At 44.5% G+C, this 13,283-nt stretch overlaps 1 protein-coding gene and 1 long non-coding RNA gene across 2 annotated transcripts; both read left to right on the top strand.

Moving 5' to 3' along the window:
* Window positions 1-841: 841 nt before the first annotated feature.
* Window positions 842-4,321, top strand: LOC137893695 (uncharacterized). Its single transcript, XR_011105460.1, has 3 exons — window positions 842-1,046; window positions 1,130-1,189; window positions 3,064-4,321. It is a non-coding gene; the product is annotated as an uncharacterized lncRNA (long non-coding RNA).
* Window positions 4,322-4,455: 134 nt separating this feature from the next.
* LOC137893694 (protein LTO1 homolog) lies at window positions 4,456-7,875 on the top strand. Its single transcript, XM_068739120.1, has 5 exons — window positions 4,456-4,593; window positions 5,715-5,820; window positions 5,917-5,987; window positions 6,989-7,106; window positions 7,420-7,875. Exons 1-5 carry the CDS (start codon window positions 4,535-4,537, stop codon window positions 7,489-7,491), a joined length of 426 nt encoding a protein of 141 aa, XP_068595221.1. The 5' UTR covers window positions 4,456-4,534; the 3' UTR covers window positions 7,492-7,875.
* The last annotated feature ends 5,408 nt before the right edge of the window (window positions 7,876-13,283 follow it).

Below are 13,283 nucleotides of genomic sequence, written 5' to 3'. Positions count from 1 at the left end.
CAATTTGAGATTAGTAGTACAGTAGTGAGGAGTTCCCATGCAAATCTACCAAAAGTTCAATTCCCACAGTCCGTTTTATCGCGCTAGAAAGTGAAAGGACGGCAGCTTCTCCAAATCCAAATCAAAGGCAGTCAAAGTTTAAATCCTTCACTCACCCTGTTGTCCACGGGAGAACTGGCCCTTAACGGAGATGAAATAACTGGTGACGTCATGACAGGACTGCCAACAAGCAAAGTTCTTCTCTCAATCTCTCTCTCAATAGCTCTCACTGACTGGTCTAGCTGGGAATGATCTCTATATATATCATGAACATCAAAGCAGCATTTACATCAAAGCACGGACACTAACTGGTAACTAACTGCCCTAATAAAATAAAAGTCTAACAATGTCAATTCAAAATGAGTTTTAAAACACAAACAGGTGACATTTGCAGTTCCTTTTTGACCAAAATGAATGAATGAATATATTTATTAGATAGAATGTTAGAGTACAAGTACAGTCACACAGTAGCATGTATTACAGTACAAATAAAGTCAAACATCCTGTCTAAGAGGAGCATTTCAAAAAAGCCCTTGCAGTCTTGTTTGAGTTTTAAAACACAAACAGGTGACATTTGCAGTTCCTTTTTGACCAAAATAATATTGATCGATCACAAACGGTTCAAATAGCGACCTTTTCATAGATACGATCATTACACACGCATCGTTCTCCAGTTCAACGTTTATTCATTTCACATTTGTGATGCACAATCAGCAATCCGCTGCGCTGTCCTCCAGCCAGCAGGGGACGGTCGCGTCCTTTAACGCGGACCGCCTGCTGCCTGTTCCGGCGGCTGTCAGCCTGCTCAGGCGGATTCACGGAAGTGTTGGACTCCAGCGTCATATGACCAGCGGTCAGGCGGAGGCGATGCTGCCCGCACATGGATGAAGGCTGCCGGAGACGTCCAGCAGCATCACGGCAATGCTGCCGGTAATCTCATCAATATTCAGCCGGTAGCCAATGATTCCGGTGTCGACCTAACCTGCGTTAGCAGCCACAGCTAGCATGTAAGCTAATGTAAACATGCCAGGTCTGCTAGCGGAACAGCTCGGCTCTATTCGTGAACATTCGTGTCCTAATCTGCTCTCAGATGGAGATTAAAGTGTCTCCGGACGATAACTGGTTCCGGAGCACCGTGCCGCTGAGGAGAGTGAGTACCATGACGGGGGGGTTCTGGTTCTGGTGGGACCGGGCCCGCCGCTTTAACGGGACACCGACACGCACACGCACACGCACACGCACACGTACACGCGCACGCACGCGTCCGACAAGCAGTCAGCGTCAGTGTGAGAACCAGGCTGTCAGAGTTGCTGGTTTGTGTGTTTGGACTTCAATCAGCTGACATGTTCCACGTCAGACAACAGAACCGTTTGATGTTGGGTCCAGACACCGTTTCGTGGAGCAGGACTAAGAAAGAAGCCGGGCTTGTTCCGGTTGTTCTGTCTCACTGGGACTCTGTTGAGGTCCATGAAGCAACTTCAACACAGCTGAATGAACTCCGTTGCTATGGAAACCTATGCTGGAAATTCACTGGGAGACGAGAGATTGAATTTCTACTGACTCTCAGCTGCTGCCATAACCTCAGACAAACATGAGAGGAAATGATCTAAAATAAAATGTACTCCTGCAGTGATAATCTGTGCTGATAGATTAGAACGTGTAGATTTCTATTTGTGTGATTCGCTTCATGTGGAATCAAACTTGAATGCGTTTAAGATGTAAACTGTCACGTCTTCTCCTGTAACGTGAAAATATCTACAATTCTACACGAACAGTCGACAAAAAAGCTTCGGTGCTCGTCTTCACAACGTTGTCTTTGAGATGTCAAAGCGCGGCTCCAAACAGGAACCTTTTCTGAAGCTCACGTCTTTGGGGTCATCAAAGGTCATAAATACATTTCACACAAGTTGAGTTTCAGTGAGGTGAAAACGAAGTATTCTGAACAGCGAGGCAGCGATGAAGACAGACTTTACCGAGCTGTTCTAGACCCGTCATTTCTCCTGAATCAAGTTCTGAACAAGATGAACGTCTGGCGACGGCTAACGAGTAGCCAGTTTGCTGCTAACCCTCCCACAGTCGCACCGACGGACAGTTTGGTGGGAATAGTTCACCTCATATTTGAGGAGGAAACGAGAGAACCCACGCAGACACGGAACGGAATCCAACCTGCAACCTTCTTGCTGTGAGGGAAGAAGGTCCTGGGTTTGAGGACCCCCCCCAAGAAGTGAAATCCAGACTGAACCCGAATGTGACTCATGAAATAAGTGGATTTCTGCTGCTGATTGATCTGATCTGTGTTCCGTTGATTGATCTGCCTGTGCTGTGGATGCTGTCAAACCCAGCGCCCGGCAGCAGAGGAACCAGAACCCGTCCACGATGGCCTTACGCCGGTGCCCAACCCGGACGCATCAAATAACTGCTGGAACATTCAGAGTCTTTGGGCTGGTTAGAGCATGGTGCTAATAATACCAAGGTCATGGGTTCAGTCCCCCATCGGGCCAGATGAGCCAGTTCTATTAACCAACGTTTTTCGGCAGTGGCTCAGGAATCAGAGGTTCAATTCCCGGCCCAGACGAAATTTGGAGGGTGTACTGGTGGCTGGGGAGGGGCCAGTGTATGGGCAGAGCACTGCCGAGGTGCCCTTGGGCATGCCCCCCCCACATGATTAATGGACCTTCTGGCAAAAACAATACAAAAGTCCTTATTGTGGCCTTTTCTGTCGCTGCTACGTTGAAGCTCGGCTGTCGTTTTGTCCAACGCTGCACCTGTTTGACATTTATTCACATAAAGAAACATGAATGTGAACTTAAATGTTTGAAACCCGTTCATCAGCTGTGAGAGATTGTTTCAGGAATCAGCTTGTGACATAGAATAGTCGACTTTATTAGCAGTGGCGCCGATTCCGACTGTCGTCACATCGTCTCCCTTTGATCACTGGCGTAGCGTTTCCTAGACGACGCAGCAGGGGGCAGGCTCCTTGTTGCACTGCGTTATTTACTCGCATGGTGTTTTTGTCTCCTCCAGATCATTGTGGATGACGATGGCAGTAAGGTGTGGTCCTTGTATGATGCTGGCCCAAAGAGCACCAGGTGTCCCGTCACCCCCCCCCCCAGTCAGTGGCACGGCTGAGGTGTTCTTCCAGCAGGTGTTGGCTCTGACAGGCTGGGGCTACAGAGTCATCTCGGTGAGGCGGTGCTGAGAGGCGGTGCTGATTGCTGTGGTCTTTGTGCTAGCAGTAAATATTCAGTGTTCAGAGAGGCTACAGCAACATAACAACCATGCGGTGTCCAGCTGCAGTATCCTGTGTACTGGATACTGCAGAACGGAGTTCTGCGATGGCTTCAGGAAACTTCTGGATCACCTGCAGTTGGATAAAGTAAGTCTCGTCTCAGGGCTCACCCATCAGCCTGATCCTCGCCCTAAAACACACACCCTACCTCAGTTAGGGGTGAAATGGTACCTGCCGGTGATGCAGGGCTCTAAGCCCGGTGGCGGGGTGGCCAACCCGCGGCTCTTTGCCTGCGTCAGGTGGGCGCGTATAATCCTCCGAACGAACCCCTCAAGAGGCCGCATGGAAAAATATTGTGATGAAGAGAGAGGCGGAGAGAGACGGAGCAGTGGCGTCGTTAGGCCTATTTTAGGGGGGCTTCAGAATCACAACAGAGTGGCATTCTTTGATGCTTCCATCCACCAAGTACAGTAACTTGTAATTGTAGCCATTTTTTTCTTAATGCTGTAAACATACTGTTACTCTTTAAACATGTTTGTTGTTGTACTGTATTTAAAAACCAGACTGAAATAATAATAATGTATAATTTCTCAGTCCTTGCTACCAGTTTGTGATTTGTGCTCGTACGCTACATTTGCTCACATCCTGTACATCTCCTGGGGGCTAAGCCCCCCCTGTCCTTAAAACCTAGTGACGCCCCTGAGACGGAGGTAGGAGACAAACGAAAGCTAAGACGAGGAAATATGACGAAGCGTCTGTAGCTTCACCGTGGGAGAAGAGCAAGTTATGATATATATATATATATATATATATATATGTGTTGTGCTCCTGAGTTAATGTTGCTGATCAGTTTGAATTTATAATGTTTTTGTTGTATTTTATTTTTCAGCATCAAATGGTTGGTCAATTTTTTGTTGTCTTTTAAATAAGGATTTAATTTATTTATTTATTTCAATTTCAGGGAAATTAAAAACAATGTTAATGAAAAAGTTGTTCTTTGTTGTAAGTATTTCTTACTATATTTCTTTCTTGTTAATAAAGATACAACGTTATGCAGCGGTACACTGAATAATAATCTATGACTTGTTCACCTCCGGACCGCTCCGGGGCAGCACCTCTATGATGTTGCCGGAAGTAGAGGCGGTGGCTGCTGGACACTGAAGCTAATTCAAGGCTTGCAGCTAGCGGTTAGCCGCTAGCCGCTGAGCTGTGGTGCACCGGGCCTACTGGGCTGTCCGGTTCTGTCAGAACCGCTTTTCAGGGAAGATGGCGGGCGGCTCTGAGCGTGACGACATATTTGACAGTATCGTTACGTCGGAAGAAACGTGAGTCGTGTTTCCCGACGCGAGTGCCGAACTTCCCAAGTCCATGTTCTCTCTGTCAGAACCGGAACCGACAAAGCCTGACCCGTCTGTCGAGCAGGTCGATGGAAAGAAACGTTCTGGACCGATTCGGACGTGGATCCGGATCACGTAGGACCAGATCATAACCGGACAAATGTGGGACAAAGCATGATAATGAGGGACACTTCGCAGATGCCAAACTATTATTATTATTATTATTATTATAATTATAATAATTATTATTATTATTATTATTATTATAATTATAATTATTATTATTATCATAATTATAATTATTATTATTGTTATTATTATTATCATAATTATAATTATTATTATTATTATTATTATTATCGTGTCCATCAGTATATTACGGTGTGCATTTAAAGAAGCGCGTATTTGACTTGTTTCCGAAGTCTTTTGTTTTATAAAACATATTGAAAAAACATGTAAATAAACATTCCACAAAGAATGGGGCTGTACATTGATTATTTGTACTCTTGTGTTGTTTTAACAGGTAAAAATACACATAAAATCTATTTTAAACGGCAGGTCTCCCATCCCAGTCAGAACTGCTGCAGGATGATTCCAGAACGGGCTGAGAATCCCCTTGAGCTGCTTCTAGCAGGAATAAACTTGTTCCCGGTCACACATATATAATCTACGACCTGGATTGACCTGTGATGCAGCGATCAGGTTTCACATGCATGTCTGTTTTAGCTTCATGCCAAAAGGTAAAAAAAAACACCCACAAAACATGTTTCACAAATATGAACTAGGAAAGCACTCAGAGCACAGACCTCCCCCAAGCAGCTCATCCTAACTGGATCTACACCGTCCACACGGTGATATGGATCAGCACCAGGAGGCTCTAGATTGTTCTTGTTATCTTTATGCACCAACATGAAACGTCAAAGTGAATCAGAGTTGTTGCATTTCTAACCGATTCTTGAGTCCATAAATGGGTTTCATGTTAAAATGTCATATTTGTTACCGACTCCATTCTGGACCAGAACCAGATGAGTTTCTGTGGTGAGATGGAGATTCTCGAGACACGCCGACGGAGTCCACGGGTCACTTCTGTCTGTTTCTTTGTCGTTCAGGTTCCGGGCGGAGGGATACCGGGAGGGGTTCCAGAGAGGGACCGCCCGAGGCCTGCAGGACGGCCGCAGACACGGAGCCTCTCACGGGGCCAAGCTGTCCAGCGAGGTGAGCCGGGGGACGGCCTGGACGAGACGGGGGGGGGGGGGACTTGGAGCCGCTGCAGCGTTCCCGGTCTTTATGCTGACTCTTGTCCCCCTACAGGTCTCCTTCTATTATGGTTTTAGCGTCACATGGAAATGTCTCCTCCAACACGGTGCAGACGCCAAATCGAGGTCAGCCGCGTTCCTCGGAACGCTTCCATGTTCCGTGTGTCTCCGTCACGCTGATGATCCGGCGGCTCAGTTTGCTGTTCATCCAACGACGTTGTTGCGTCTTGAATTGTTCCTTCACTAGAACTCCTGGTTCTGAACCACGAGCTGTGCTGCTGCGTCTGCTCAGCGGCTTGAGTCTCGTACATTTGTTGCAGCTTAACTCCAGAGCACGCAGAAATACAGACTTCTAGAGGCGCTGATATTCCAGCTGAGAGGACATCTGACACGTTCTGTGGAATAATCAGCAGATATTTTGCAGCCTTTAGAAATGTTACAATTCTGAGCGGCGTAAGAAGCACGGATCGGTCGCACCAGAGGGGGCGGGGCTTACCTCTGAGATAACACGCCCTCGAGTTGAGTCGTTCAAATCAAACGTGAGCCGTGAATAATTAGCACGACCTTGACACTTAAAGGTCACTTAAAGGTCAACATGTGATGAAAGACTGGCCTTCCCCGTGTTTCTACACTCTTACGGTGAGTTTGGGTCGTTACCAACCCAAAAGCAGCAAAATAAACCGGCCAGTCAATCCTGCGTCGGTCTGTAATCACCGACCGAAACGTGCCTGCTAGAGATCCCTCCCCCTGTGATGTCACAGACGCGCACGTACATGCACATTCATGCACATTCATTGCAATGAACTTGGTTTCGTTTTCAGAAGCGTTTCTGACGGAGACAGAAATGAGGGACGCTGTCCAGCAGCAGCTGTTTGATGTTTTGACCAAAGGCTGTCTCAGATATTTCGTACAAGCGTTCTGGAACTGCGTTACCTCGTGGGGGACGAGCAGAACACGGGGCCCTTTAAGGAAATGTCTCCGTCAGCCGGATGACGGGACGTTTAACGGGCCATTCCAGCGCCCTCTGGCTGCAGCGCTCATTCACTGATGATGGATGCGACTTGGTTGAGTAAAACCCAAATGAGATTCCTGTTAAATTTTTATTTTCTTCTTCTGTGTGCCATCAGGAAGAGAATGAAAGCACTGGAGTCTCTCGTGGGTTTGGTCCAGAACACCCCTCACGATGACCCGTACTCTGAAAAGCTTCGGGAGGACATGGAGAAACTTTGGGCCAAGTTCCGACAGGTACTCTGCTAAAAGTGAAGGGAGTCCCATCAGCTCCGACCCGGCCTTAAAATGGGGATGAGCAGGTTGGAAAACGTCCTTTCTGGAGGAGCAGGAAGAGCAAGACGGTCCAGAGAACAATATTTAATATGTGGAACGAGAGAACGATCGGTAGCTGTGAAGACTGCACCATGAAAATGACAAAAACAAGAGACTTGATTTGTCACAAAAGCTTTACTTCCTGTTACCAGCAGATGGCGCCATAACTTACCTCCGTGGATCTCTTCAGGCTGGGTCAGCGGGTACTTCTGGCATAACCTCTGTTGTCGTCCAGGTCTGCTCGATGTTGAACGTTCCGACTGAATTCAAGGATTACATCAGGACCTCTGGAGGGACGTCCTTCTGAATCTGGACCGACGGGGAGGAGGAGCTGCACCTGTGCTCTGGGAGGAAGAGGAGGGAGAGGAGGGAGAGGAGGAAGCTGAGCTGTGAGCCAGCATCCTGACGTTGGCGTCGTTGTCATCTTTGTTTGACCTGCCGACCTCCTCAGATTGACGTATCAAATGAGCGAGAGGAAAAGCCGACATTTCTACACACCTGGACAGGAAGCACGAGGAAGACGTGACTCCATGTTGGATCTCATGCCGAGGAAGAGCAACGACGCCATTTGAGCGGAACGCCGCACGACACGCCTGCTTGTGGAAAACGACGTCCCGATTGCCGTTGCAGTAAAGTGAAGTGCTTCATTACAGAAAATGATTTTGTGCACAATAAAATGTGTTTGTCTCCAGCGTGGCCGTGTTGAGATCCCCTACAGTTGAACCTGGACACGCCCACCGTCACAAGGAGAACAACGATCGGGCGGGGCAGGGCACACATCTGTGTTCAGACCTGGAGCAGGGATCTGGTCCATGAGAGGGATGTGATGCGTATCCATGGTAACAGCGTGGGCTGTAACTACACCTACAGCTGGAGAGCCGCTAGGGGGCGCAGTGTGATGTCACTGAGTTGAAGGGAACTTTTTAGTTTGGAGTTAAATTTCTTCTTGTCAGAAACTGACTTGATAATAACCTAAAGAGTGAGAGAATGGGGGGGGGGGGTTACATTTCTATATTTGTTTAGCGTATTTAGGCGCTAATTCTATTTCAGTATTTATGAATGTAAGTACAGCTCAGCTAAAGATTTAACCTCATGAGATTAAAAGCATTCAATAACTTACAAAAGTAACAGTTTATAGATACTTAATTTAAGCAGCAAGTTGAGTCTCATGAATCAAAGTTAAAAAGTAGAACCTTTTTACTTTCCTTAGATCCCCTAATTTGGGAGTTTAGCATCAGAGTGTGTTTAGTCAGCTGTGATGAAACAGAAGTCTTTAATCTTTGGTTCAGTTCCTCATGTATAATTAATGAGACAGGATTTATACGATTCAGAGAAACATTCAGCAGAAACGCGGCGCACAATGGAGCCTCCGTTTATTCTGGGATTACATCCATTCCATCAAAACAGGATTTGTCTGCAGGTTGTGTTTTTTTCATGATATTGATTCTTAGAAATCTGAGATGAACAAAGCTGCAAGAGAAAACTTTCATCCACCTCAAAATGAATCAAGAGCTGACCCGACACAAAATGCTGACGACCGCAAATGTTCCAGATAAAATGCGTAAGTTGAATAAAAATCACTCGCCTGGCATTGCAGATGTGACACAGGTGAGGGGGCTGAACCGGGCTGTCCAATCACAGAGGACACGGTGCTTGGTGTCTCCTTGTGCCACACTTTGTTCCAGGAAGTCTTCCTGCTACCAGCTGGCTGCGCTTTTCACCACGACTTCATGTTCCCACCTGCTCCTCATCAATGTCCCCTCTAATTTTGCGTGCGTCTGAGCAAACAAAACTCCCTGAGCAGACCCTCGGACAAATGTGAGGAATATCATAACGATACATTTCATGTTGAACGCACTTTATATTTGAAAGCAAACCTCAAAGTACACAAGAGTATAAGAGAAACACAAAAACAAGAGATAAAATCAACAAATAAAACATAAAATTAACAAGCAAGGGAGGTCCAACATTTGTTTTTCTAAACAAGTATACAGAAGAGAAAAGGTGTTAACTGTGGATGATGATTTATTATTTATATATAAAAGTATTTTATGGTTTATTAATGCAAGTATTTATGTTGAATATTTTGCTATAAACTGAATAATAGGGTAGACATTTTTTTAAATAAGTAGTCCACTTCTTCCTACTCCCTTTTTGAACTATGTGCTTGTTTTGTTATGTCTTTTGTTTTTTTTATCAGTATTTCTTTCCTTTGTATCTACAAATACTTACATATTTTTATACATGTTCGAAAACAAAATTCATTCATTCATGTGGAACTCCTTGTCTGCTAAATACAGTATAACCTCATTTGTCCTGTGTCCCTCTCACGTCTCCAGCGGTTGGACACGTTGTCCAGGTCGACGTCCTCGTCTCCTGCAGCTTTGACTTTATGCATCGGCTGCTCCAAACACTTCAGGAGCATCTCCGGATGCTATTTTAATACGCTTCATTAAACTAAGTTCTCTTTCTCATTCTGCTCTGGATGCTTGAGATGCAGCACAAACAGCTGAGATGTTTCAGCTCCTAGATTTTAGTGCTGCAGAACCACGTCTGAGAAGGTTCTGATTGACCCACGTTTAAGTTCTAGCCTCATTATGGACTTGAATTCAACACATTCACTAGTGATGACCTCCAGAACGTGGGTTCTGCAGAACAGCCTCACTTTAATGACCTCCAGAACGTGGGTTCTGCAGAACAGCCTCACAGTAATGACCTCCAGAACGTGGGTTCTGCAGAACAGCCTCACTTTAATGACCTCCAGAATGTGGGTTCTGCAGAACAGCCTCACTTTAATGACCTCCAGAATGTGGGTTCTGCAGAACAGCCTCACTTTAATGACCTCTAGAATGTGGGTTCTGCAGAACAGCCTCACTTTAATGACCTCCAGAATGTGGGTTCTGCAGAACAGCCTCACAGTAATGACCTCCAGAACGTGGGTTCTGCAGAACAGCCTCACTTTAATGACCTCCAGAATGTGGGTTCTGCAGAACAGCCTCACAGTAATGACCTCCAGAATGTGGGTTCTGCAGAACAGCCTCACTTTAATGACCTCCAGAATGTGGGTTCTGCAGAACAGCCTCACTTTAATGACCTCCAGAACGTGGGTTCTGCAGAACAGCCTCACACTTCTCTGCCAGAGCAGCAAAAGGAAAACTTCTCCCCCAGTCTCGCCATTTCTTTTGTTTGCGCTAGAGAGAGAGAGAGAGAGAGAGAGAAGCGATAGGAGGTATCGAGGAAACGAGACTTTATTATTCAGTGCAAGTGGAATAAAGCAGCTTCATCCATCCAGCTCGTCTGGCGTGTCCCTTTAGCTTTAGCATTGCTGCACTTTAGCTTCGTTCACCAGCGTGAAGGGAGTTAACCCCGGAGGAGAGGAGCGATCTCCCCGGTGTCACCCAACCAATGTGCAATAACTAACGTGCAGTAACTAATGTGCAGTAACTAATGTGCAATAACTAATGTGCAGTAACTAATGTGCAATAACTAATGTGCAGTAACTAATGTGCAGTAACTAATGTGCAGTAACTAATGTGCAATAACTAATGTGCAGTAACTAATGTGCAGTAACTAATGTGCAATAACTAATGTGCAGTAACTAATGTGCAGTAACTAATGTGCAGTAACTAATGTGCAGTAACTAATGTGCAATAACTAATGTGCAGTAACTAATGTGCAGTAACTAATGTGCAGTAACTAATGTGCAATAACTAATGTGCAGTAACTAATGTGCAGTAACTAATGTGCAGTAACTAATGTGCAGTAACTAATGTGCAATAACTAATGTGCAGTAACTAATGTGCAGTAACTAATGTGCAATAACTAATGTGCAGTAACTAATGTGCAGTAACTAATGTGCAGTAACTAATGTGCAGTAACTAATGTGCAATAACTAATGTGCAGTAACTAATGTGCAGTAACTAATGTGCAGTAACTAATGTGCAGTAACTAATGTGCAATAACTAATGTGCAGTAACTAATGTGCAGTAACTAATGTGCAGTAACTAATGTGCAGTAACTAATGTGCAATAACTAATGTGCAGTAACTAATGTGCAGTAACTAATGTGCAGTAACTAATGTGCAATAACTAATGTGCAGTAACTAATGTGCAGTAACTAATGTGCAGTAACTAATGTGCAGTAACTAATGTGCAATAACTAATGTGCAGTAACTAATGTGCAGTAACTAATGTGCAATAACTAATGTACTCTATTTCTTTATGCAAAGTACTGGCCAATCTCACTGCATACACTGATCACTTTAAATTTGCGTTGTTTTATTCTGCTTAAACCGACTTGAATCTTCTGTTACATTTACCTGCATTTTCTGATATTATTGAACTGTATGTTGTACTACGCACCGGACGGAGCAGCGCTCCTAATCTCTTTGCATAGCCACTATGCAAAGACAATAAAGGCTTTCTATTCTATTTCTATTCTATTGTAATTACTGCTTTATTAGTCCCAGAAGCTACTCTTAGCTGCTCGTTGCTACGCGGATGTAAGGCTGTAAAATATACCGTAAAGATCAAATTCAGAACAAGTCAAAACGGAAAGAAAGGATTTCAGGAAACAGACATTTCATGAATTTACATCATTTATTATTAGACATTTATTATTTAGGAGACTTTGACCCTCGGATCAAGATTCAGCAGAAACGACTGAAAACAATCACTGAGAAGTAATAGTAATAACAATAATAATAAATGTCATTTAAAGGCGCCTTTCTCGGTACTCAAGGACACCGTACAGATATGTATATACACACAAAAATAACATATATAGAATAAAAAAGTTAATTGAAGAGTAATAAGAAAAACCAAACTAAATGAAACAAAAATAAATTGAGAAAGTGATAAGGAAATCAAAAATAAGAATTGACATTTGGCATCAGATGGAGTCGGCAGTTTTAAATTCAATTCAAGGGAGGTTGGACAGATACGGGGGGCGAGGTTGTGGATGGTCTTGAGAATTAACAGAAGGACTAGTGTGGGTAGTGTGTGTGTGTGTGGGGGGGGGGGGCAGGAAGCGGGCTGCTCTCTCTCTCTTCATCTTCTTCTTCACTGGTCTTCTCTCTCTCTATGGTGGAAATAAACAAATAGTATCAAGTACTTCAACAAACAGAATATCATATTTGAATGATACACTGTTCATTATTAACAGCAATAATATGTCTATGATCATTCTATGAAGTGATAAATTCAAATATCTGTCGGCCTGAACCTACCTCGTGGATAGCTTGTTAGCTATCAAACATCGTTGTGTCCTTTGTTCTTTTCAGACGCTCATCAAAGTCGTTGTTTTTACACTCGTGGCTCATTTTCTTTCTGGTGGACCGAGAAAGGACAGAAGTCTGTTAGTAATATATGCTTTGTGTGTAAAAGCTAATAGCACGCCCGATGCTAATGCGCTAGCCTGTCAATGAGATTGTCCATATTATGTTAGCACCGAGCTAATTGTTTTTTATTACTATTTCTGTTGAGTAAATACCTTCGGTTGTATATATGTGTTGTATTCATGAATGTATCAGAAAGACATAAAACCAAGTCTGACACAGAATTTTGTTTTATATTCTGAATTCCATTTTTCCAGATATTAAAACATCACAACCGACCTGAAGAAGTCGGTGCTTGTCAACCTTCATCCAGCAGTGGAACGGCCGATGGGAACCTGCGGGATGAGAAACCACAAAGACTCCGGGGAAGAAGTCGTGTTAGTGAGAAGAACTAGTGAAACATTCATGTGTGGAGAGGAAGAGGAAGAGGAAGAGGAGCCCAGTGCAACATGGGAAGTCCCCCAGCAGGCTAAGCTAATAGGAGCATCACTAACAACTAGCCTAGCCTCATTAATAAGCTTTATCAAAACCCAACCAGCTATCCAACCAACTAAAACATCACCAACCAAAAATACCAACAAACCAGCCACACAACCAAACAACCAGCCATCAAAACCAGGCCTTCAGCAGACCAACCAAAAATCCACCCAGTCATCCCATGAACAAGCAGCAAACAACCAACCAGCCAGCTAACTAACCAAATGACCAACCAGTCAAACAACTCAACAGCCAACCAAACCATCCCAAACCAAAAATACCAACAA

The sequence above is a fragment of the Brachionichthys hirsutus genome, chromosome 5 (genome assembly GCF_040956055.1).
Source record: "Brachionichthys hirsutus isolate HB-005 chromosome 5, CSIRO-AGI_Bhir_v1, whole genome shotgun sequence".
NCBI lineage: Eukaryota > Metazoa > Chordata > Actinopteri > Lophiiformes > Brachionichthyidae > Brachionichthys > Brachionichthys hirsutus.
Note: the sequence above shows the minus strand (reverse complement) of the source record. Positions and strands in the feature narration are given on the sequence as shown.

Coding starts and splice junctions, on each gene's coding strand:
- LOC137893694 (XM_068739120.1), top strand. CDS start 4,535: ATGGCGGGCGGCTCTGAGCGTGACGACATATTTGACAGTATCGTTACG. Junction 4,594..5,714: donor ATCGTTACGTCGGAAGAAAC/GTGAGTCGTGTT, acceptor TTTGTCGTTCAG/GTTCCGGGCGGAGGGATACC. Junction 5,988..6,988: donor GGTGCAGACGCCAAATCGAG/GTCAGCCGCGTT, acceptor GTGTGCCATCAG/GAAGAGAATGAAAGCACTGG.